This window comes from Paramormyrops kingsleyae, chromosome 4 (genome assembly GCF_048594095.1).
Source record: "Paramormyrops kingsleyae isolate MSU_618 chromosome 4, PKINGS_0.4, whole genome shotgun sequence".
NCBI lineage: Eukaryota > Metazoa > Chordata > Actinopteri > Osteoglossiformes > Mormyridae > Paramormyrops > Paramormyrops kingsleyae.
In genome coordinates, this window is record NC_132800.1 from 15113886 (window position 1) to 15135890 (window position 22005).

The 22005-nt window shown below is 44.9% G+C and overlaps 1 protein-coding gene across 1 annotated transcript in view; it reads left to right on the top strand.

The window, feature by feature from the left end:
* The window catches only part of plxdc2b (plexin domain containing 2b), a 101255-nt gene that overhangs the window by 51336 nt on the left and 27914 nt on the right, over positions 1-22005 (top strand). The window contains exons 3-7 of the mRNA XM_072710736.1: positions 912-1058; positions 4315-4384; positions 12599-12721; positions 14291-14409; positions 18893-18992. Of these exons, the coding sequence (XP_072566837.1) occupies positions 912-1058; positions 4315-4384; positions 12599-12721; positions 14291-14409; positions 18893-18992 (559 nt within the window). The remainder of the gene's footprint in view (positions 1-911; positions 1059-4314; positions 4385-12598; positions 12722-14290; positions 14410-18892; positions 18993-22005) is intronic.

Sequence of the window (22005 nt, forward strand, 5' to 3'; positions counted from 1 at the left end):
AATTACAGTTGCACTACAAAATGGCCGACTCCTGCTATAGTGGATTATACTGTATAGTGGGTGAGTGGACATTTTGAGCCTATGTTTTTATTTGCCTCCAATTTCTGTTTGATCACCCTCCTTGTCCTTGTGTTCTGGCTGGTTACCTTCCCTGGCCCTGTACTCTGTATTTGATTGCTTTTCCTACACCATACTTCAGTTTGCTTCACTTCCCTTCTCCCTTTTAGTCTGTGTTTTAATTGCTTTACCTGCCTCTGTTCTCTGTGCTTGATTGCTTTCCTGACCCTGTAGTCTGTGTTTGATTTCTTTCTGTGCCTCTGTTCTCTATGTTTGATGTCCTTCCGTGCCTCTGTGTCTGTTTGACTGTATTTTAACAGTAACAAAAAAAAAAAAAAATAATAATAATAAAACAAAAGTGCCACATCTAAACACAAGTCTTGCTGCAGAAGCTCACATCAAGACCCTTAATATGATGCAGGATGCTGACAGGGGATTGGCTGTCCCTCTTAAACATGTTTTTCTAATTATCCTTTAGTCACAAGCCATGTAAGCAGCTGAATGTCCAAGGACCAGGCAGCCCTTCATTAACATAAGAGCTGGGTTATGTGTTAACAGTATAGGTGTCATTATTCACTCCTGGAAGTAGCCTCCGTCGAGCAATAACACAATTGTGTTGCAGGTGAACGAAGGTGTGCAATGTAGCCATGGTGGGTGTGGATTCCAAAAGCAGGGGGCTCATTTACATTCCGGAGCTGAGACACTCTGAGCCAATCCTGACATAGATTGCACATCATGATACGCTAATGAGTTTGGATACCACGCCCGTTAGCTAACCCTGTGTGGACAATCAGAAGTTCCTCCCGACTGAAAAGATATGTTGCTTTATGTTGCCTTCCATTACGTATCGATAGGAGGACATGGACCACAACTACTACACGTCCAAGACCTATGGGCCCAACGACCCCCTGAGCAAGGAGCTGTGGGTGAACATCGAACAGATGGACAAGGAGAAGGTGAAGATCCATGGAATCCTGTCGAACACCCACAGGCAGGCTGCGGTAAGCCCTCCCTCCACCGACGCATTATCATTCCTGGGGGGATGATTCTGGTTTTATTGGCCCGGGTGTCCTTACGATTAATTTCAGAGCCTCGTTGTGTCACTATTGGGTTCTTCTTAGTCCCCTTACCTGGTGTTGCCGGCATAAACCTGTCACCGATTGAAAGGCTGCCTTTGGCACTCGGGCTCTACTTGACATACCTTACTTTGCGTCTGATGTCCGTAACTCATTCTGTTTAGTACTTTCAGTGCCAAAGATGTGGCAGATGTTTTATCACGCTCTAACCTTAGAGCAGCAGGACAGATTTATGTAAACGGAGCTGCTAGTTCCACTTTCTGTTTGTGGCATGTTCTGGTCTGAAGCGGTCTCTGTGGCTGGTTATTACCATGAATCCCTGGTCTGCCATTGACTTCCTGGCCTGACTGTGTCTACCATGGATACTGGAGCCAGTTTTATTGCATATCTGGCACACCTGGACCAGGTATTTTGTATTCTTGTTTGGTTGGGAGCTGAGAGGGAGCCCAAATGTGGCCTTTCTGGGGGTCGCTGAGAACTGGGTTGAGAATCACTGAATTAGGGCAAGAATTATGTCAAGAATAAGGAAGGAGTGGGAGGGGTAGGGGTACTGAGACCATCGGGTGCCTAAGTGTTTGTCAGAAAGTGATGGACACAGTGAGTGGCTTCCATTCATCTTTAAAGTGATGAGAAATACATTTATCTGGCCCTCTCTGTCATTAGCCCATTCAGCGAAGTCCACATCTCCTCCAGCTCATCTCAATGGGCTTTTCGGGTCAGCAAGAGCTTGGATGAATGGAGAGAAGGTGATGCTGGCTGGCCACTTTCCGTAGGGTAGCTGTGAAATGTCCCCCTCGGCGGATGGGCCAAGGTTTTTGGAGGTATCTGTGAGGAGGAAGTGGTCAGGCCCCAGGCTGCCCACCCCCCCCCCCCACACGCTAGGGTGCAGCTTCTCAAGCTGACGTCATTCACACATGACTGCCTTGCTGACTGCAGAGGGGGAAAAAGAAATTACTGGAAGTGTGAGTCACTTAAGGGCTTAAAGGAACAGTGATAGAATGTACTGGAAGCACTATGGGGGAATGTAATTCTCCATTCAGGGAAAACCACACAGGTCAGTTCAGCCAAACAGCCTTGGAACAGTAGGTCAAGCATACAGATTTACTGTGGTTCACTGCTGGAGTAACCTTAGTCTCTGTGCTTCGCTCATTTTACGGTATCAATCTGGCTTTGAGGTCTGCATTGTGACTCCCAAGTATTTTTTAACTGCTCGCACATTTTTTATGGCTAATCAATACCTCATTGAGTACCTCATTACCTCAATACCCTATTAATCAATACCTCATATGTCATTTAACCAATTAAGCTAATTAATTAATTGAGCTGGTGGTGAAATTTAACGAACACATGGAATGGCTGAGGTGCCCCTGAGGTGAGGTTTGCGAACTGAGGCGGTGTTCATCTAGGCATCCAGCGAGATATCAGTAAGTTTTTTGACAACAGAAGAATTTCATATTGATATCTTTATTGTGTTACTATTAATTAGCACTTGTTATAATGTTAAATGTTTTTTTATGAGTAAATATGCGTTTGCTGCCCAGATAAATAGGCTTAAACATGTTTCTTGACTGCCTAAAACTTTTGCACAGGTGTTTGGCTCAGTGGGTTAGACTGCTGTGTTAAATCCAGTTCAAATCCTAGGGTCTGCAGAGTGATGTCAGTATTGGGTCCCTGAGGAAGACCCTTAATCCCATTTGCTTCAGGGACTGTCTGCTGTCTCAGCTTTGGATAACAGCAGTAAAAAAAAAAATGCAAAAAAAATACACACACATACATACATATATCTACTGTATACGCATGATTCTATACTGCAAGATTTGTCTTTAGTGTTTGTATATATTGCTGAACTATGGGATGTCTTTCGAAGGCTTATATCCACTTCAGCACATTATCCCCAGCTGAGGGCTTTCCAGGTGATAATCAGCCCTTAATGTTATTATTGCAACGGATGGGAACGTATAATGTCTGCAGTTTATGAATGCGCTTTATGAATCTTCTCACTTTTTATGTCCTGCGTTTCACGCATTTCAGAATCACGGCCTTTACTCCCCCTCATGATCGGTCTGTAATTCTGAGTTTGAAGGGAGGGGGGAGCAGCTTTTAACTCCCTAATGGGTGGTCAAGAAGGTTCAGGCCTGTCATCTGCACCTGATACCTTATAGATGAAGATTAAATTGCTTCTGAACTTATCAAGAGTCATAAAATCGGTATTAAAAGCCATAGTCCTCTCCCTGGAGGCCTTTTTTCTGCATGGTGAGATATTTGCTGTCCATATGACAGTGAAAATCGTTAGCTAACAATTAGCTGAGGCCAGCCATGTACCTATTTTGGACGGAGGTGGAGCGGATCTTGGCTCCAGTTCATGCACGTGTCTGTGCGTCCATGTAGCCTGTTACCTCTGTTGCCGTCACCTTCTAAGTAATTTTAGGCATATTAATAGATGTTCCAGCTGCAACTGTAGTTGCACACATTAGCAGTAACAGCAGAAGATAGAGGAGGATAAGAAATTTCTCGACTAGCAGTAACAGCAGTAGCTGTATTGGTGATATTAATATTATCAGTAGTAGAATCAGTACCAGTGACAGTAATAGTATTGCTGTCGGACATAGTAACAATAGCAGAAATTCCTGCAGTATTAGTAATTATAGCAGAAACAAACTAGTAGTATCAACAGCTATAAAAGTATTATTGTCAATATTGGTAACAGAAATACTTTCAGTATTGTTGGTACTGTCAGTATCAGTAACAACAGTATTTCAGAATTAGTAAAAGTCAGTAGCAGTAACAGTATCAGTATCACTGTCAGTATAAGTAGTAACAGTAACAATATCTGTAGTACTGTCCATAACAGTAGTTTTAAAAGTAGTACTATCGGCATCAGTAGCAGCAATGGTAGCAATATCAGTATCAGTATTACTGTGAGTAATAGTAGCTGCAACTGTAGCAGTGTTGGTGTCAATTACAGTTGCACTGTAGGCATCAGCAGCCATAACAACAGTACTGTCGATATCAGTAAGTGTCACAGTCACAGCTAATAGCATTCACAGCAGCAGCACTGCGTGCATTATTAAAACAGCTGCTCCCCATCGGACTGCAGCACGAGTGGCATCTCTGCTGGGCGTTCCTGGCTCTGACTGGCACTGACTGGCACTGACTCTCTGTCTCTGACTCTCCCCTGCAGAGGGTGAACCTGTCCTTTGACTTCCCCTTTTACGGGCATCTTCTGCGCGAGATCACCGTGGCAACCGGAGGTAAGGGGCTCGACTGAGGGATACTGGGAACAAACGTGGATCGGAGTGCGTGATGGGGCGGGGATGGGGGATGATGCTGTGCAGATTCCTGCTTGTTGAAGTTGCAGTGATAGTGAGTGATGAATTGTTGCAGTGACCATATCTGGGAAGTTATTACGGGTGTAAATAAAGTGAGGTATAAATAATTCTAAGGTATAAATGAAGTATAAATAAACCTGACAGAGGTATGGCCGTTAGGTGGGTGGGGGGTGTTTGCAGACATTTATCCTGCTTATAGCGTCTGTCTCTGGGTGCTGGGATGTGTGACTTAAGCTGCCCAAGTGAAATAATTGTGGGTATAAACCTCTTCTTGGGCATTGACTACAGTACAAGACCACTGACAGCCCACAGCATGCGTGGAAGTGTTGAGCTCTGGGGGCAGGGGGCCACAAAACGAGGACGAAGCACAAGATTGTCAGACACCCCTGATTCCCACAGTTTTTTTCCCGACCTACCAGGAATGACAGAGCGGGAGGATGAGTTTCGAGTGTGTGTGTGTGGTATACAAGCGGACGGATTTGCCAGCCAATATTTCTGGACTGAGAGAACAGTTTTACAAAGGGCAAGGGAGTGTAACGGCATCGTAAGTCCCACTGGGGTGAGGAGGCAGTGTGCCTCGTCTGGGCTTCACCTCAGCTTATTATCATGCTGGACTTTAAATCGATAAAACCTGTGTTTTTGCCCTCTGTTACTGGGCTGTATTGGCCATCTGCTTCTAGCAGAACGGCAGCACCTCATGGCACGGGAAGGTGGGTCATTCACAGTTGTGTTTTTTAAATCCAGGTGTTTGGTACATTCCTGAAATACAAAGGATGGCCATGAGACAAACCTAAATTCCTGCTTTGGCTTTTAGCCAATTAACCACACACACTTCAATTGATTCTCTTTTCCCCCCCACAAAGTATCTTAACAGAGCTGACCTTTCCCTCAGGGGGAGTTGAGCTGTTCTGCACCTTCGCCTCTGATAAAACTGGAGTTTTTCAAACCTGGTTTGACATTTAGCGTTTAAGGTACGCGATGTAACACTAGATGCTGCAGGTGAATACCCATAATGGGCCATTAAGCATTTTAGTTTCACCGCTCGAGAGAGTTTAACATGGAAAATAGGCTGGAACAAACCCAGGACTTGACAAGAAGCAAGTTGGGGAAAGTTGACAGAAGATATTCCTCTGTATTCCTCTGTATTCCTCTGTCCACTTCTGTATTCGGTAGCATTTTCTGGACCCCCCCCCCCCCCAAAATCCGGGAGGCCCCCTTTGAGCACAGCTCAATGGCTGCTTCATAAAAATGTGCTTTAGCTTTGTGATTTTTACACCTCGTTGACTCTACAGCCATGGCGAGATCACACCAGAGATCGATAGTCTGTTAATGAACAGAGAGAGAGACCGCCGAAAGAGGCCATGGGGTTTGTGACCAAGAGGTTCTCAGGAGTCCCGGAAAAGACACCGTTGTTGTGCCTTTGAGATGGATTGTATCCTGAATGTACAAGCAGTTGGGGTTTCACAGCATGAATGAAAGTGTCTGTTAAACAGTAAATTGATGAAGTATACAAGAGGCTTTTGGCTTCAACCACAAGTGCCTCAAAGCACTCCGAGGCTCGGTGGGAAGAGAGTAATGATGCCTTTGGACACCATCGGCAATGCGGATTCCTCTGACTGAGAGGCGCCTCTCCTAGCAACCTCCTCCTTCCAGTCCAATCACGCAGAAGGGCTGAGTGTTCAAGATGGAACAGGGGCTGCCTTGCACACAGTGAGGCGGGCGGGTACCTCAAGGGAGCATAGCCAATCAGGAAAATTGCTTTCTGAGGAGCCAATCACCTGCTTCTCATTCTGCATGTATTTTTTATTGTTTTCCTCTGCTTGCTATCCTCAACGTATGGCTTGGTAACTCTAGGTAGTCTTCCGTTTGACCCCATTATTATGGGCTTACCTCTGTTTTTGGCTACCGGAATGTTCCTGGTCCGCTGTCTGTCTGGGACCTTAATGTGAATTTCTTCTACATATCTGGTATTGGATAAAAACTAGTAAACTATATGTAACTCAACCTTCCAACTACTCGTCCAGTGCATAGTTGTGGGGGCCCTTAGAGATTATCTCGGACAGCATTGGGCACAGCAGGGGACTCGCTGTTTGGGATACTTGACAAAAATGCCTTGATTATATCCCTTTATTAACTGCCAAAACGACAAAGACAAAAACAAAATCGACTGTACGACACTAAGAATCTTCCCTGACTTTATTTTTCCAGCATGTAAGCAAACAACATCTGGAGCCTGGCTCTCTCCTGAGCCCCCAGTGGTTCTGATCACTGAGAAGGTAGTTTCTGATTCTGATCCATTCTGGTCATGTCCTACCCTCGGATGGAGAGACCGTACACTTAATGAATGAGGTTGCTTCCAGCGAGGCATACTGCTCTAAGGGGTATTGAGCGCCTGCCTGTTATCCTTAGTGCTGTCGGACGACTGCCACTGTCTTCATCATCGCTGCAGTTAGTCGGCAGTCAGCGTGGCTGGGGAATCCAACGGGAACGCCGGGATCACGCACGCTTCGCGTGGCTCTTCCTCTTTCTCGGTGTGTGTGCGTTCATGTGTGCGTGTGAGACGTTGATTCTCGTGCGTTTACATGCACTTGCCTGTCCTTGTCTATGCACGTTCGAGATGCCGGGAGAGATGGATACGGCCGAAAGAGACAGGTGGGCTGGTGGGGGAGGTCGATAAAGAGGGAGAAACAGACGGACAGGGAGAGCAAAAGAGAGACAGGGAGCAGGAATTGATGGAATGCGCAGATTCCGTGTTGGGAGCCATTTCTGGATGGGACGTCCAGCCTGCCTCACAGTCAGATCATTACCGCCAAGTGGGGGCTGGCCCACTCCCGTCTGCTCCACGCTTGACAGGCACCAGTTCCTACCCCTCCGTCAATGTTAGAGTATCTCTGCTGAGCCAATTCTCTTCCTCTCTCGTTAAATACATTGGAGCTCCCTGCCAGAGTGACTTGTGACGATGACGCATCGGTCAGTAATGCATCTGTATGTGATTACCAATAAAATAAGCCCTTGCTTGAAGCATACGACCTCCCCCCCCATCCCGAAGGAGGTGCCCTAGCGACCGTTCAGTCACAAGTTTAATCCCCTGAAGTTGAAACTTTATTTCCTATTTGCGAAAAGAACAAGTACATTGGAATATGTTTTTTTTTCTTTTTTTATATATCCCACCTTGCGCTCCGTTTTTATGACACACACATATTGAGGTGAAAGTCGAACTCGGAGTAGACTATAACACAATAAGACTCTCAGCAATTAGCACTGCAGCCGCTTCACATGCTGGAACTTTTTTTGGGGGGATTCTGTACAGTTTTCCGGTGTGTCTATTTGTATAGGAGTATGTGCATTGGAGGGACAGATTAGGTCCATGAGCATCTGCCGTGGAGGGCTGACCAATCTGCATCCCTGATGAGCTGGAGAAACGATCAGATTCATGGAGGTCATTATGGCCTGCAGGGTCCTGTCTGACATTTTCTTTACATCTCCCTGACTTAATAGCCATCTCGTTGTGTTACCCTGTGTCACCGAGCTAAGTCCCTCAGATCTTTAAAGTAGGTCCAGGTGGGACAATAAGCTGAATCTCATGGCATGGAGGAAGAATGAGGATTTCTTTCAGGGCTGGAAGTGGAGATAGAGAAGGACAAAAGCAGAGGGTGACCATTTTGTTGTCAGCACGAGAGGAGATACAAAAAATTAGCATTGGGTAAAGGAAAGGGCTACAATGTTGTACCAGAAGTTACCACGGTATACCATTGGCTATGGGCTCTGATGTCAGGGTCTGCGAAGAAGCATAGTAATCCACTTATATAAATGATTATATCACAAATGAAAAGGATAAATAGATTTGATGCCCGACATCTCCTTGCTCCAGGGCATCCAAAGCCCTGCAGCAGAAATATGAAGCACAATATTTATATATTGGTCGTCCCATCCAGAAATGGCTCCCAACATGGAATCTTTGCATTCCATATATATATATATATATCTTAGGTGGACGTTCACGGTTTGACTTCTGAGATTCAGATCGAGTACTAGGTAATTTTTTTCCGAACTGGTTGGTTCGACTTTTAAGAAATTCGAGTTCCAATGAGTTCGAGAACTGAGGTACTACTGTGTGTGTGTGTGTGTGTGTGTGTGTGCGTGTGTGTGTGTGTGTGTGTTCGAGAACTGAGGTACTACTGTGTGTGTGTGCGTGTGTGTGTGTGTGTGTGTGTGTGTGTGTGTATATATATATATATATATATATATATATATATATATATATATACACATACAATCTCCCTAGTGACTCCGGTGTATGGTGTGTATACAGCTGTGTTTGGGAGGAATAAGGAGTGGAGCAATGGAGTGGAACTACACCCGGAAGAGGAGAGCAGGTGAGGAGGAGCAAGGTCAGCAGGCAAGAGAACAGAAAAGAACCGAATCGTAGAAACGAACGCAGTCACGGCTTCTCCCGGTCGGGCTCCTTCTGTAGGATTTATCGCTGGCGTCTGAACTCGGCTGGGGAGTCAGATGCGTAACATCTACAGTAACGAGAGCACCTTCCCCGGACCATCTGTTGTTTGTGAAGACATATGGTGCCATGAAACGTGGCTGATTGGCTTCTGCCAGTGCCTTGCCCTTTAGAAACTACCTTCTCAGTGAGTGGTTCGGGAACAATTATGTTTCAATCACTGCTGCCATTCACAGCCATACCCCTTCAGCTTGTTATCCCCCTCAAAGCCTCTACAGCCTCTCTAATAGTGAGAGGAATGTTCCGGAAGACAGCTAAGGGTTGACGTCAGCAGCGGGAAGTCTCTGCTGAGCGTTCTGCTGTCTCTGTACAGCTTGCATCTCCTACTCTGTTATACATAGTGTAATTTCCGCACGCTTGTTAGCATTTCCGCTAATCTACCCCCATGATGGATGGATGGCTAATGTTTGCAGTTTTATAAGAGGCTGTCGCTACACTAACCCCCCGGTAAACATCAAGCGGTGTGTCGTGTGCCTGTGCTGATATGTCTTGAGGGATTTTGCTGCATGGCTATACCTCAGCTTTGTTTATTTGTCCAAGCGCATGAACTGAGGCAGCACAGTGGCTTAGCGCTTGCGTTGTCACCTTACACCATCAGGGTTGGGGGTTCGAAACCTGATTCTGCTCTGTTTGCTTCTGTGAGGTTCCTTCCAGAGTCCATTGCTGTTAGATGAGATGTTGTCTTTGAATTGCTCATATTGTATTTGCCCTGTGATGTATTGCATGCAGGGTGTCCCCCTGCCTTGTGTCCTGTGATGGACTGGCATCCCGTCCAGGGTGTTCCCCTGCCCCCCGAGGATGGGTTCCTGGGCCCCCCTGACCCTGTATCTCCTAAGTTGCTGGTTGGATAGATGGCTAGACCCCCACCTAGGTTTAAGTTCAAACACCAATAACTCACTCTGGTAACAGTGGCATATTAGTACTGCTTGCTGATGGTATCCACTCGTTCTTTATCTTTTTAGGTTGGGTTCATAAGTCAGCAGGGTGGATAAGGCTTACCACCATGTGTTGAGGGCAATCAGATCCTTTCCAAGTTTTGGTGACCATTGGGATCTTTGACATGTTTTTTCAACCTTTGACCTCGGGGGCACCATTGAGTCTCTGTTCAGTATGTCTCAGTGTATACAGTAAGTTGTTCTTGTGGTTTAGTCCACCTGAACCAGACACTAAAGCAAGGGTGGCAAACTCGATCCACAGAGAGCCGCCGTGGGTGCGGGTTTTTGGTATGACCTCTCAGTCATCCAATAACAGATGGTCCACAGGACTGGAGTTGAGAACCACTGCTTTACTATTGGCTGATTGAGAGGCCATCCCAAAGACCCGCACCCACAGCAGCTCTCCATGGATCAGGTTCGCCACCCCTGCACTAAAGTGTCTATAAACGTTTCTGAGCCTGTTCTCTGTCTCAAACACGGTAATGCTGCTTTCATAACAAGTCCAAGCGAGACAGGGCCAGTGTGGAGGTCGTGGAAATGGGTGCATCACAGCAGCCTGTGATAGGTGACAGTATCAGGGTGGGGTCGCTCCCACCACCTGTTCCTTCATGGTGTTTGTATGGGTGTATTTATATGGGATCTGGTTTAACAGACCACACCAAGATAAGTGAAGCCAGTCTCAATATTATTCTGCTTTCATTCCTGTAATGACTGTATATCAGCACATCCAGCTTCTTCCCCTGACATCCCCATCGGCTTGATCCAACGCTCCCTGGAAAGAGACAGCATGTAGTAATGATCTATTGCTCACAATCGAGAATTACATGGTTCTGAGGTCCCGACCTGCCAGGCCTTCCGCAGCCCAGAACTACCAGCTACCCTGTTGGCTTTGGGTTTGATTAACCAGGTCACCTAGCTGAAGGGACAATTCTCTCTGAACTGGGTTTGGGGAGGGGGGTGTCCATCTCTAGCATGGGGCAACAATGGCTGCAATTATTTGTGTTGATTTATTAAATCTAATTCTCACGAAAGGGTGTGTATTACTTCTGCACTACACACTGTTTCCGGGACATGAATAAGGGCGGGCCCACTGGGCCCACCTGAAAGCTGATTGGCTACCGCAGTGCCCCTTCCTCTGTCACTCATCAATTAAAAATATATAATTGGCTAATGATAATGTTGGTCCCTCTGTGTGCCTTCACTGCACCGCACAGTACTATACACCGCCTCACGCTGCCCTCGGCCCCTCCATTCATGTGATGGAGTGTCACCTAATTGCACTCTGTGCAGATCACGGCCTCTGTAGCAGCTAAATCACTCCTTGATCTCTCGCTCCTGCATGTGACGCAGTCTGACAAGAAGCTAATATGAATTAATGGGGTTGTAATTCTCTGGGGGGGGGGGGGGGGGCATGTCAGGAAGCCGGTTGATGCTGCCTGCCGACAGTCTATACCTCGGCGCGTGAAGCGAATGTCGGGTGCTGTAATCTAGCCGGCGAGTCCGGTGTGTCTAGTCAGCACCTAACATAGTTAAAGCTCTTGTCACCTGGTGTTATATGTCTGACCTTGTCTGTAGATCCTGCAGCAGCATAAACAAATAGAGATGCACAATATATCAGGTAACATCCTAGTATCAGCTAAGGTTTGTTAAAAATTAAGATATTGGTCTGATGAGTCTGTCTTGGTTGATATTGCTGGGCAACATTTAGACTTTTGTAAATAGTCAAAGATAGCAGCACCATAGCTAATGATATAACTACGATATTGGAAATGGTCACATTAGACAATCAGCCATTTTTCATAGTGGAGGATGAAGGATTTCGTCAGTTTATTCAGGTCTCAGTCTACTGGCCCACAACATGTTTATAGTTTATTATTAAACCTGGCTCAGGGATCAATCTTTCCATTTCCACAGATGATAAAAAATGACGTGACGTTGCACAAGCTTGCCAGTTATCAGTTATCAGTAGTATTAATTAAGAAGAATTTCCATCTGGGATTAATGAAGTTCTAATCTAATATATTGCACAAAAATCTATCGGAAGTAGTCAAAATATCCACAATAGCGCACCACTAGCGACAAACCTCATATTTCCGCTCCACGCCTCAAACACCTCTGATTTCCTTTTTAATTACAGATAGCTTATGGAACTATCCAGTGCTTAAATCCATTGTATTACTTATTTAAACTCAGTGTGTCATTTCCTGCAGCTTATGTCGTGATATGGAACATGGCAGGTGAATAAGTAGCTGTATTAGTTACAAACCTCAGGGGTTTAAACCCTAACCCTATAGGACATGATATCTCTGTACGACAAAGCACCGAGCGGCAGCTTTGTTTGCTGAATGGAATTTTAATTTAAATGTTTCTTTTCATTGTGTTATCAGGATCAGGAGAAATTATCTTTTCCACTCTTTGGTTGTTTTATTCTAAATCTTTTCAATCTTCTAGAAGATGTTTGAAATGAATGGTTCAATTAACCAGCACCTGGACTAATATTGTATGAGGAAGGTGGTTCCCAGAAGCCAGTTCTGATGTTCCTCAGGGACCCGTTCTGGGACTGCTGCAATGTGCTTGTGTAGCTCATCGGGAGGCAGAGGGAACAATTGTGCTTGTAGAACGCCCCCGATTTAAATGTCAGCCAGAATAATCTGCTTTCTGAAAGGTCTGCTGCCCCCTATCTGCCAGGGTTCATCTACACGGGCGACGTGGTGCACCGCATGCTGACTGCCACCCAGTTCATCGCCCCACTCATGGCCAACTTTGACCCCAGCGTGTCCCGGAATTCCACGGTCATCTACTTTGACAATGGTAAGCGCCAAAATGCCATCTACCGGAATGTTCCATCTGGATCAGAGGATTTATGGTAATTACAGCCACATTATTTTGTTAGTTCTTTATAGGTATAATTGCATATTTTAATTGCATTGCTTGCTCTACAATTCCCAGAGTGGCCTTTAGTGTTTATTTTTTTATAACAAAATTAATGTGTAATTTTAAGTGCTGCAGGGATAATAAATATTATGTTTAATGAATGGTTTGGGTATACGAAAGGTAGAATTTCCAGAACCTTCACATGGTAGTTCCACATCAGATTGTCACACTGGAAAGAAAGGGTAATTGTTTTCATAAAGGGATGCCTTGTATGAAAAATGAGACCGGTGGGGGTGAGGGGATGCTGGAGTGGGGGGGGGTGTGAGGGCGAGGGGGACGTCACAAAGCCACCTGTGATACAAATGCAGCTCACTTACGATACACAGCATCCCAAGAACAGCCTGAACGGCCAAGGTTCTTATATGCATATATACCGTAGGCCAATTGGCCGAGGTTCTTATATGCACATATACCGTAGGCCAATTGGCCGAGGTTCTTATATGCATATATACCATAGGCCACATCCCCTACAGCCATACATATTTAAAAAAAAAAAAAACTGAGGAGCAGATAGATATCACATAAATGCAGCCACCGCAGTTTGTGGCGTTTATTCCATTTTCACATTTATCTACAAAATGAGTTTGGGATCATTTATTCATTTAAAATCCTTTTTAATTACTTCATCACAGCCTACTGCAACCATGCAAGAACTGAAGGGATCGACTAACACAGATAAAGAGAGAATATACATGCAACAACTCCAGGGATCGATAAACGCAGATAAAGGGAGAATATTCGAGAACCCAAGCCTCAGTTTCATAAATAGGACATTGGGGGTGAGGGGGTGATAAGGGTTCCTGTTTTATGCCCTCCCCTCTTGCACGGCAGTGGTTTAATGTCCAATTGTCTCGCCGGCATTTCGTGGCCTGTTGAGTAGTTAGTGGGGGTCTTAGTTCAGCCCTATAGCTGAACATATAAATGGCAAAGTAAGAATGAGAGTGGTGGTCATGCCTGTACCTGTGACGGGTGGGTCTTTTGTGGGTGACTGCCTAGGTGGCACTGTGATACGGACCTTCACTCCACGCATAATAAGTAGGTTTACAGAGATAGTTTAAACCAAGCTTTGCGCTGGTGCTTAAGTTTATGGCTGCCTGAGGGGTGACAGGACAAGGCCGATTGTAGCCGCCACTGTCGTCAACGGCAACCACGCTACCCCTGTAATGTCCTGCACGTCACAGTTCATCACTGATCCATCCTCCAGGATGACTGTGATTCGTTACTCAAAAACTTGCCTGTTACAGATCCTCGTCTGGGCCCTGAAATGTTTTGCATATTGGTATTTTTATTTTTTAAGATCATTCCCGGCAGCTCGCTGGCGATGGAACCCAGTGCTAGTCCCCAGTGTCAACACCACACAGGCTGCTTCAAAATTTGGCTGCAAGAACCAAGAGCAGAATCTTAACTGTGGCAGCAGTTCTGATTGGCCCAATTGTCATCCCCTAGGCACGGCTTTGGTGGTCCAGTGGGACCATGTCCATCTCCAAGACAACTACAATCTAGGAAGCTTCACCTTCCAGGCCACACTACACAGCAATGGAAGGATTGTGTTTGCGTACAAGGAGGTGATTGTCGTCTTCCTGTCTCCCTTTCTCAAACTTCCTGTCTCCCTCTCTCACACTTCCTGTCTCCCTCTCTCAAACTTCCTGTCTCCCTCTCTCAAACTTCCTGTCTCCCTCTCTCACACTTCCTGTCTCCCTCTCTCACACTTCCTGCTTACTTCTCTTTCTCTTGCATTAGAACATAACCTCGTGTTATTCTTACATGTCATGTTGGGATAAAGGCCTTTTTGCAAGGCCGCTTGCATGAGTATCCACGCAAATATAATTTAAGCCGCACCCTAGAGGCAAATACCACCACGGTAAATCGCTCGCGTAATCCTCTAATTATTTAGCAGGAATCCAGCGATTCTGTTTGAAATGGATTTGAAAAGTGAACAGACTTGTATTAAAAGAAAAACTTTTCCGTAAAGTCAGTGTTTAGTCAACTGGCTGGAAAATAGATTTAGTGAATGATTTCAGGCATTAAAATACTACTTGATCTCTTCTTCTCTTTTTTTCATAATCCAGTTTTGATCCAAAATAACCGTGTACATATACCTCACCCCTGGCTGGATTACGGTTTAAGCCGAGGGCCCTGGGGCCTGAGAGGGGCTCGAGCCAAGGCTCCCACCTTGTGAAGACAGTCCTTGGTCATTTTTAGATTGTCATCCTCTAGACTGGCTTTGGCCACGTTTGTTTTTGGGGTCCCAAGTCCCCTTCAGTTCCTTAGGTTTGTGCCCTGTCCTACCTGAGAGAGGTTCCAGGTGCCCCATGTCTCTGACCAGGATAAGTGACTGAAATACGGATGGGTCTTATTTAGATATTTGGAAATTAATTTGAAGTGTTGTGCAAAAAAAAAGTCATTATAACACTTGATAATCCTTGTTTGGGAAATTTTCAGTATGTACGTACAGTAAACAATGACTTGTACAGTCTGGACACACTTGCTTTTCAGAATCAGAGTCAGAAAATGTTTATTATCTTGAAGGAAATTGTTTAATGCAGTGTTTCTCAACTGGTGGGTCATGACCCAAAAGTGGGTCACACGACCATTGTTGGCACCTCTTAAGTCACATCTGCGGCATTGTGTGTTAAAAATACTCATAGTGCTTACTAATACATATTGTTTTAAAGTTTAGATTCTTCTGAGAGAAAGGAGGTCAAACACTACTTTCTACAATAACATTTATCTTCAGATACTCGCTACTAAAGTGAAGGATCGCTGAATATCTTATCATCACCATACTACTGTAGCTTTTCCTGGTTTGTCTCTTCGTTTACGGCCAAAAACACTCATTGCCATTGGTAGCTGAGTGAAACATGATTATATTGATGGCATACAGTAGGTGTTAACGGTAACACTGAATTGGCACTGTAATCTGTTTTACGAAATTTATGTATAAAAGTGCTTCATTCGCCTAGCGATAATGTACATGTGGTGCAATCTGACGCCGCTGTTTAAGCTACGCACCCGCTGGTCATTTAGGTTATAACATCGACTGTCGTGGTATCATAGTGCTTGTATCCAAGTGACCCCTTTTTTAATAACTGTTTTATTTTATTATTAGTTACTGTTTTGCTGTCTTATTGTGTGTCATTGATAAATGAAACTTTATCATAAGTATGTATGTGCACGAAAAGCAAGTTATATATGGTGTTTGCTGCTACTCAGTTTATTTGCAGTAGGCACTACTCTACTCATTCTTGAAGCTGGTTTTGTATCAAGAACAGCAGGATGGCACAAAGAAATGGTTTTATTATTTATTAGGTTTGCTCTTTAAAATCAGACACAACAATGCAAAAAAGGGACATTAACAGTGCAAAATGCTTCAACTTTTTTCAACATGACAAACACTATGTGTGGATGGAGTGTTGTTTCACATGTTGGACAATGACACAAAATTCAGCCTAAGGACCAGTCTTGAACAGTGACTGAGATCTACTGTTTGAGGGTTTTATCATCAGTGTTTAGTCTCAGGATCTTTAAACTCGATGCTAACACTTCTTCCTCACATTTTAAAGAGTTATATATGAGACACTTGGTATTCTTTCAACCAGCTTCCAGATGCAGTGACCTGAAATGCTTCTCTCACAGTCCTGAAGCAGTTCCCACAAGTTTTCAGTAAAATTAAGTTTTCAATCCAACTCATCCTATACCTATATATACCTATTCTGTAGGGTTTAGATCAGGTGGATTGTGGGGGGGCAGGTTGTCTGTCACAACACTCCGTCTCTTTCCTTGTTCACAAAATAATAAAGTAGTTACATAACCTCGAGATGTGCTTAGTGATGTGTGTCCAACCTTTTGACTGACATATGGAGATAGATTTAAATCGTTCGGGAAAAAAATGAATTGCAAATTAGAAATCATATTTTTATATGTATAACTTTACCTGTAGGCAATGAATTTGCAAGCACACTTCTACTGTGACATTTAGGACAACAGATTCACACATTCAGTTCGTTCTCACTCTAGGTTTACAGATTCTCATTTTACAAGAGTAGTTTAGACAATTTATAGCCGCTAATGCGCAATTCATTCATAGGCGTAGGTTGAAAAACATCTTCAGTAATCGTTCTTAAATGTCACAACGGTCTCATAATTTTATGAAACACAAATCCATATTAAGGTTTGGAGAATATGTAACCATTGCTCTCAGTTCTCACACATTGACCGTGAGACCGCATTTCAAGCAGTTCACACGCTCACACGCCACACCTTGTATTTCTCAGGCTAAGAAATAAGGGATAACGCCCACCATGGTGTCCCGATGTATAGAATTACTGGACCAGGCGCAGGTACTGTATATGGAGCGGAATTTTCCGCCGAGTTCGTAAGATGTCTCGATTGAGTTAGACAGAGTTAATATCAATAGCCACCTACCAGCCAATCAGAAAATAGCATTTGTTGCATGTGACCCCGCTGCAGGCACGTTATTACATGGATGCACGTACATACGGAGTGCAGACGAGGTGGAAGTGGCAGAGTAAGATTCACTGGATACGGTAGGCAGGGCTCTAAAGTATCACGCCTTGGCCGTCAGACACACGCTGCGCCTCTAACAGACGTAATCTGACTCCAAACTTTTGATGGAACTTGAGAGCCCAGATGTAACTCTACCTGCCGCATGCGTTTCATGAGTACACTGTACAGTCCTTATTTTACATTTACAAATCGCAGTTTACAAGTTTACGATGGCCAAGATCCGATTATGGATCACAGTTTATGCATTTGCAACTTGAGTACTACTCTGACAAACCACTAGTTACATGGGGAAAGTTATATTGCCAATGGCCGATCTTACTATGATTTTGGATTGCAATTCATTTTTACCTGCGATTACTTTAGATGTAAATTGTCTTCCGCTTTCAGCTCAGCCCCGACAGTTCTCTGGAGTTCTCTATTTGGCTTACAGTCATTAGAACTTGGTGACAGTGAGATTTTTTATTTTGTCTAAACCTATATATTGGCCACTGGCAACATAAATTTCCCCATGTAATTAACGATTCATAAATGTAGTGCTGACGTTGTAAATGTGTAAACTGGAATTCTGACTCATAAATTAGGATTCGTAGATGTAAAATGATGGTTGTTCTCATGAAACTTAAGCGACAGGCAGATGCACACATTCGCGACTCTGAATATGGATTTACGTTTCATAAAATTATTATATCATCGTCACATTTAAATATAGTTACTTTAGGCATAAATCTATCTCCATACTGACCCTGTATAATAACTAGATCATCAGAAAGCAAGCTAATGTTAGTTATAATTTTAATTATATAAATATATATTATTATTTTGTCTAAATAGATGCATATATTGTTGAATAAGACCAATATTTATAGGAAATGTTTGTACCTTTCAAAATGTGCATGTTTAGTTAGTTTTATGGGTGGATATATTATTATGGTCAGCTTATGCAGGTTTAAGTCTGCAAACTCCTTAACCATTCCTCCACCTAGTGGCCACCAGCGGTACCTTCCACGAGACCTCGATTCCGCCTCATCACATAAACCCCTTCAGTCTCTTTCGTGCTTGGAGTGCCATATTTTAATATTGGCCCTGCCTTTTAGTTCTTTAGTCTCTCATCCCCTGTCAGACATGACACAAAGGGCTGCAGATGGTGAGGAAATTCAGAATATGACCTATAAATATGTGATTATGTTCTTATTCAAAAGGCCGCCATGAAATTTTTAACAACCTGCCTGCTTCTGTATGAGCAGCAGATATGAGCGCCACGGAGTTTCCAGCTTTGCCTTTGGCTAGAAATCTTTTTTTTTTTCTTTTTTGCTACATTAACATTTTGGTTATATGTGTGTTTTTTTCTCACCAAGCGTCTTGTTGAAGCAAACATCTCCAGGGCAGGATGGAGAGTGTTTTCGCCCCGTTCCCGCTGTTGCCGTCGACTAGCCACAGCTTCCACATTCCTACTCGATCACAACGCCCACGTGGGGGAATCTGCAAATATGGCATGTTGATTTGCATGTCTCCTTTTTTCAGATTCCCATTGATGTGACCAGAATCAGCTCCGTCAATCATCCCGTAAAAATTGGCCTCTCCGATGCCTTCGTGGTTGTCCATAGGATCCAGCAGATACCCAGTAAGTCGCATGTTGATTTTGCCACGTGTGTTGTGGTCTCCAACCACAGAAGGCCATTTAGGCCTTTGGAAAGCCCTACACTTGTACGGAGTGAAACCTCAAGGACGTACAGTTGTGAGGTCACTCCCCAATCTCTCCAGGCTGTCCTGCAAAGCTCACCACAATGACCCTTGGGTTCAGTTGCAGAGAGTGATTCAAAATAATTTCCAGCAGGTGGCACCGTTGCCCTGCACCTCTAAGGTTGTGGGTTCAGTTCCCACTCCCAGCTGTGTCAGTTTGTCTTTCATGTCCCCTCTTTGCTAATGTGTGTTTCCTCCACATACTCCCGTTTCCTCCCACAGGTCAAAAAATGTTGGTTGAATTGGTGCAAATTGCTCATAGTGTGTGATTGTGCATGTGTGTGCGTGCCCGTGATTGACTGGGTGTTCCCCTGCTTCGTGATCAGTGCTTGGATGGATGTTCCTATCAACACTGATTATTGGCAGCGTCATTTTGTTCCATGTGAAACTCATGAGGTGCAGCGGTTAGCACGCTAGCCTCACACCTCTGGGACCAGGTCCCAGTCTCCACCATGGCTCCATGTGTGTGGAGTTTGCATGTTCTCCCCATGTCATCATGAGATTTCCTCCGGGTACTCCATTTTCCCCCCACAGTCCAAAAATATGCTGAGGTTAATTGGAGTTGCTAAATTGCCTCTAGGTGTGCATGTGTGAGTGAAAGGTGTGTGAGTGAATGGTGTGTGAGTGAATGGTGTGTGAGTGAATGGTGTGTGAGTGAATGGTGTGTGAGTGAATGGTGTGTAAGTGTGCCCTACGATGGGGTTGGTGCCCCATCTTGGGTTGTTCCCTGCCTTGCACCTGTAGCCTCTGGGATAGGCTCAGGACCCCCTGTGACGCTGATTAGGACAAGTGGTTACAGAAAATGGAGTGGATGGATGGAACTAATGAGTAATTATTCCTGTATCTATAAAGAGAATAGCAGGTCTCAGAATCACATTCATCCTGTCCTTTCATTTAAACGGTCCACGTCCAGGCAGGTAAATAACGCCCCTCAGTTTCCCTTCTGCAATGCTGCCCCCACTGCATGCTCTCAAGTCTAAACACACGTCTAGCTGCTGCTGGATTCCACCCCCCCACCCCCTGCCTCCCCAAATTTCAGGGAATCCAATTCTGAGGTAACCGACGATGTCATTGAGCAGTGTATTGTACTGTTACCAAGGCAATGTGAGATAATTTTTTTTTGCATTATTTTCTAAATGATTTGATAATATTAGAAAATGTTCGGTACTCCATAATCAATGTCAGTTGATATCAGAGTCACAGCAGAGAGTGTGAGACATCTGCATCTTCATTTTTTAAAATCCTCCGTAGTTCAGCTTTCAATAATCCGAGAGACACTGACAGAGGGATTTGAGCAGATGTTACCTTTGCCGTGTCCCATGTCTGCTGAGGGGACAGCTGGCCAGCTGTTTCGACGGGACAGGGTGTGGCTGTAAGCGTCAGGACCTCCCCCGATACTGCATCAGGGACGGGAAATCCTGTGCCGCCACAGAGGCTTCTGTACTTCATCTTAATTTTAAATTTGCTGCATCCACAGTCATCCCTGATAATATCCCCTCAAAACATTTTTGCTGATGTCTGGGGTTTTTCAGCGTGCCTGTGGGGGGGTGCCGAATAGAACGAGCATTCACCCTGACAGCCCCTCAGACATGTGAAAGCCATCACCCAGAGCTATAGGCTGCTCATACTTCCTGCCCTCTCATAAATGCTCACAGAGGCTCAGTACTTTGACCAAGTCTCATTAATTCACATCCCTCAAATTTATTACGCAGGGCTGGATCCAGCGACCCAAATAACCGCATGCGTCGGCTCTCAGGCACTGAGTTAGCCGCCTACTGGCATGCCAGCGAGCCGTCGCTAAGCTAAGAGGCTTACTTGTCTACAGTTCGCGGTGAGGTCCTCTGGCATTGGTGCGTTGCGTTAGCGCATTGTGCTAGCGGAAGAGCCAGCCTGCAGTTCTCGCAGCTCTCTCTCTCTCTCTCTCCTTCTCTGCTGTGTGATACGGTGGCAATAGCGTGCAGTGCATCTTCCTTGGGATAAGCTGCCTTAAACTGGTCTACAGACGCTCAGATGTTTGTGTGGTTATAGATCATGCTAGGATTTTTTTTCCAGCTTAAAGACTGTGATACAGTTATCAGTGGGCTGGTTTTTGTAAGAAAATTAAAAGTAATGTCACTTCTCCATCCTTAACCCATGCCAGTGTTTCACCTGAAAAGTAATCATTTGGAAAGGCAACAATTTTTGCTGAAACATGTAAGATCTCCTTTTTACTGTTTTAAAAATGCTTGCTTGCGTTCTGCATACAATAGTACAGAAATACGGTGTGGTTAGTGTGGTCAGTGGGCCATTTGCCCAGCCTCAGGGTGGACCAAGCATGTGATTAGCCAGGGGCCCCCAGTCTCCTCCCCCCTAGGTTTGCCTTAAGCTACATAACACTTCTGTTAGTCATGTTGTTATGTCAGACGTAGCGGTTACTCTTGAAACAATTACATGTCATGCCTGGTTTGAATGATTGAACATCCCCTGCCCACAATTCCCCCTGTTGTGCTGTAAGATTCCCTTCACGGCCACGCGGATTCATGCTATGTTGGACTTGGAGTCTTTGGGAACCCCCCCCCCCCCCCCCAACTGAATAAATCCCACAGGGATGAAAGAGAGAAGAGGCCAAACCCAATCCTTCCAACTGGGGGGCACTGTTCGTCTGACCCTTGCCGGAAGTGAACTGGAGTCTCTAGGGATGACTCAGCAAGTCGATAAAACCAAGGACTTCTGACTGGAGCTTGTGGAGACAAAGGGAGACCCCACTGGCTGGATGGATGGGCCTCGACGGTGCGCAGCAGGACTTCTCGCGTGCCGGAGGGATGCAAACCACGGAAAGCAAAAGTCGGTGTCGGAATACATAGAATCAGCAGATCTGCCTGCCCGAGAGCCGGTGCAGCGCTTCCCCAGCACAG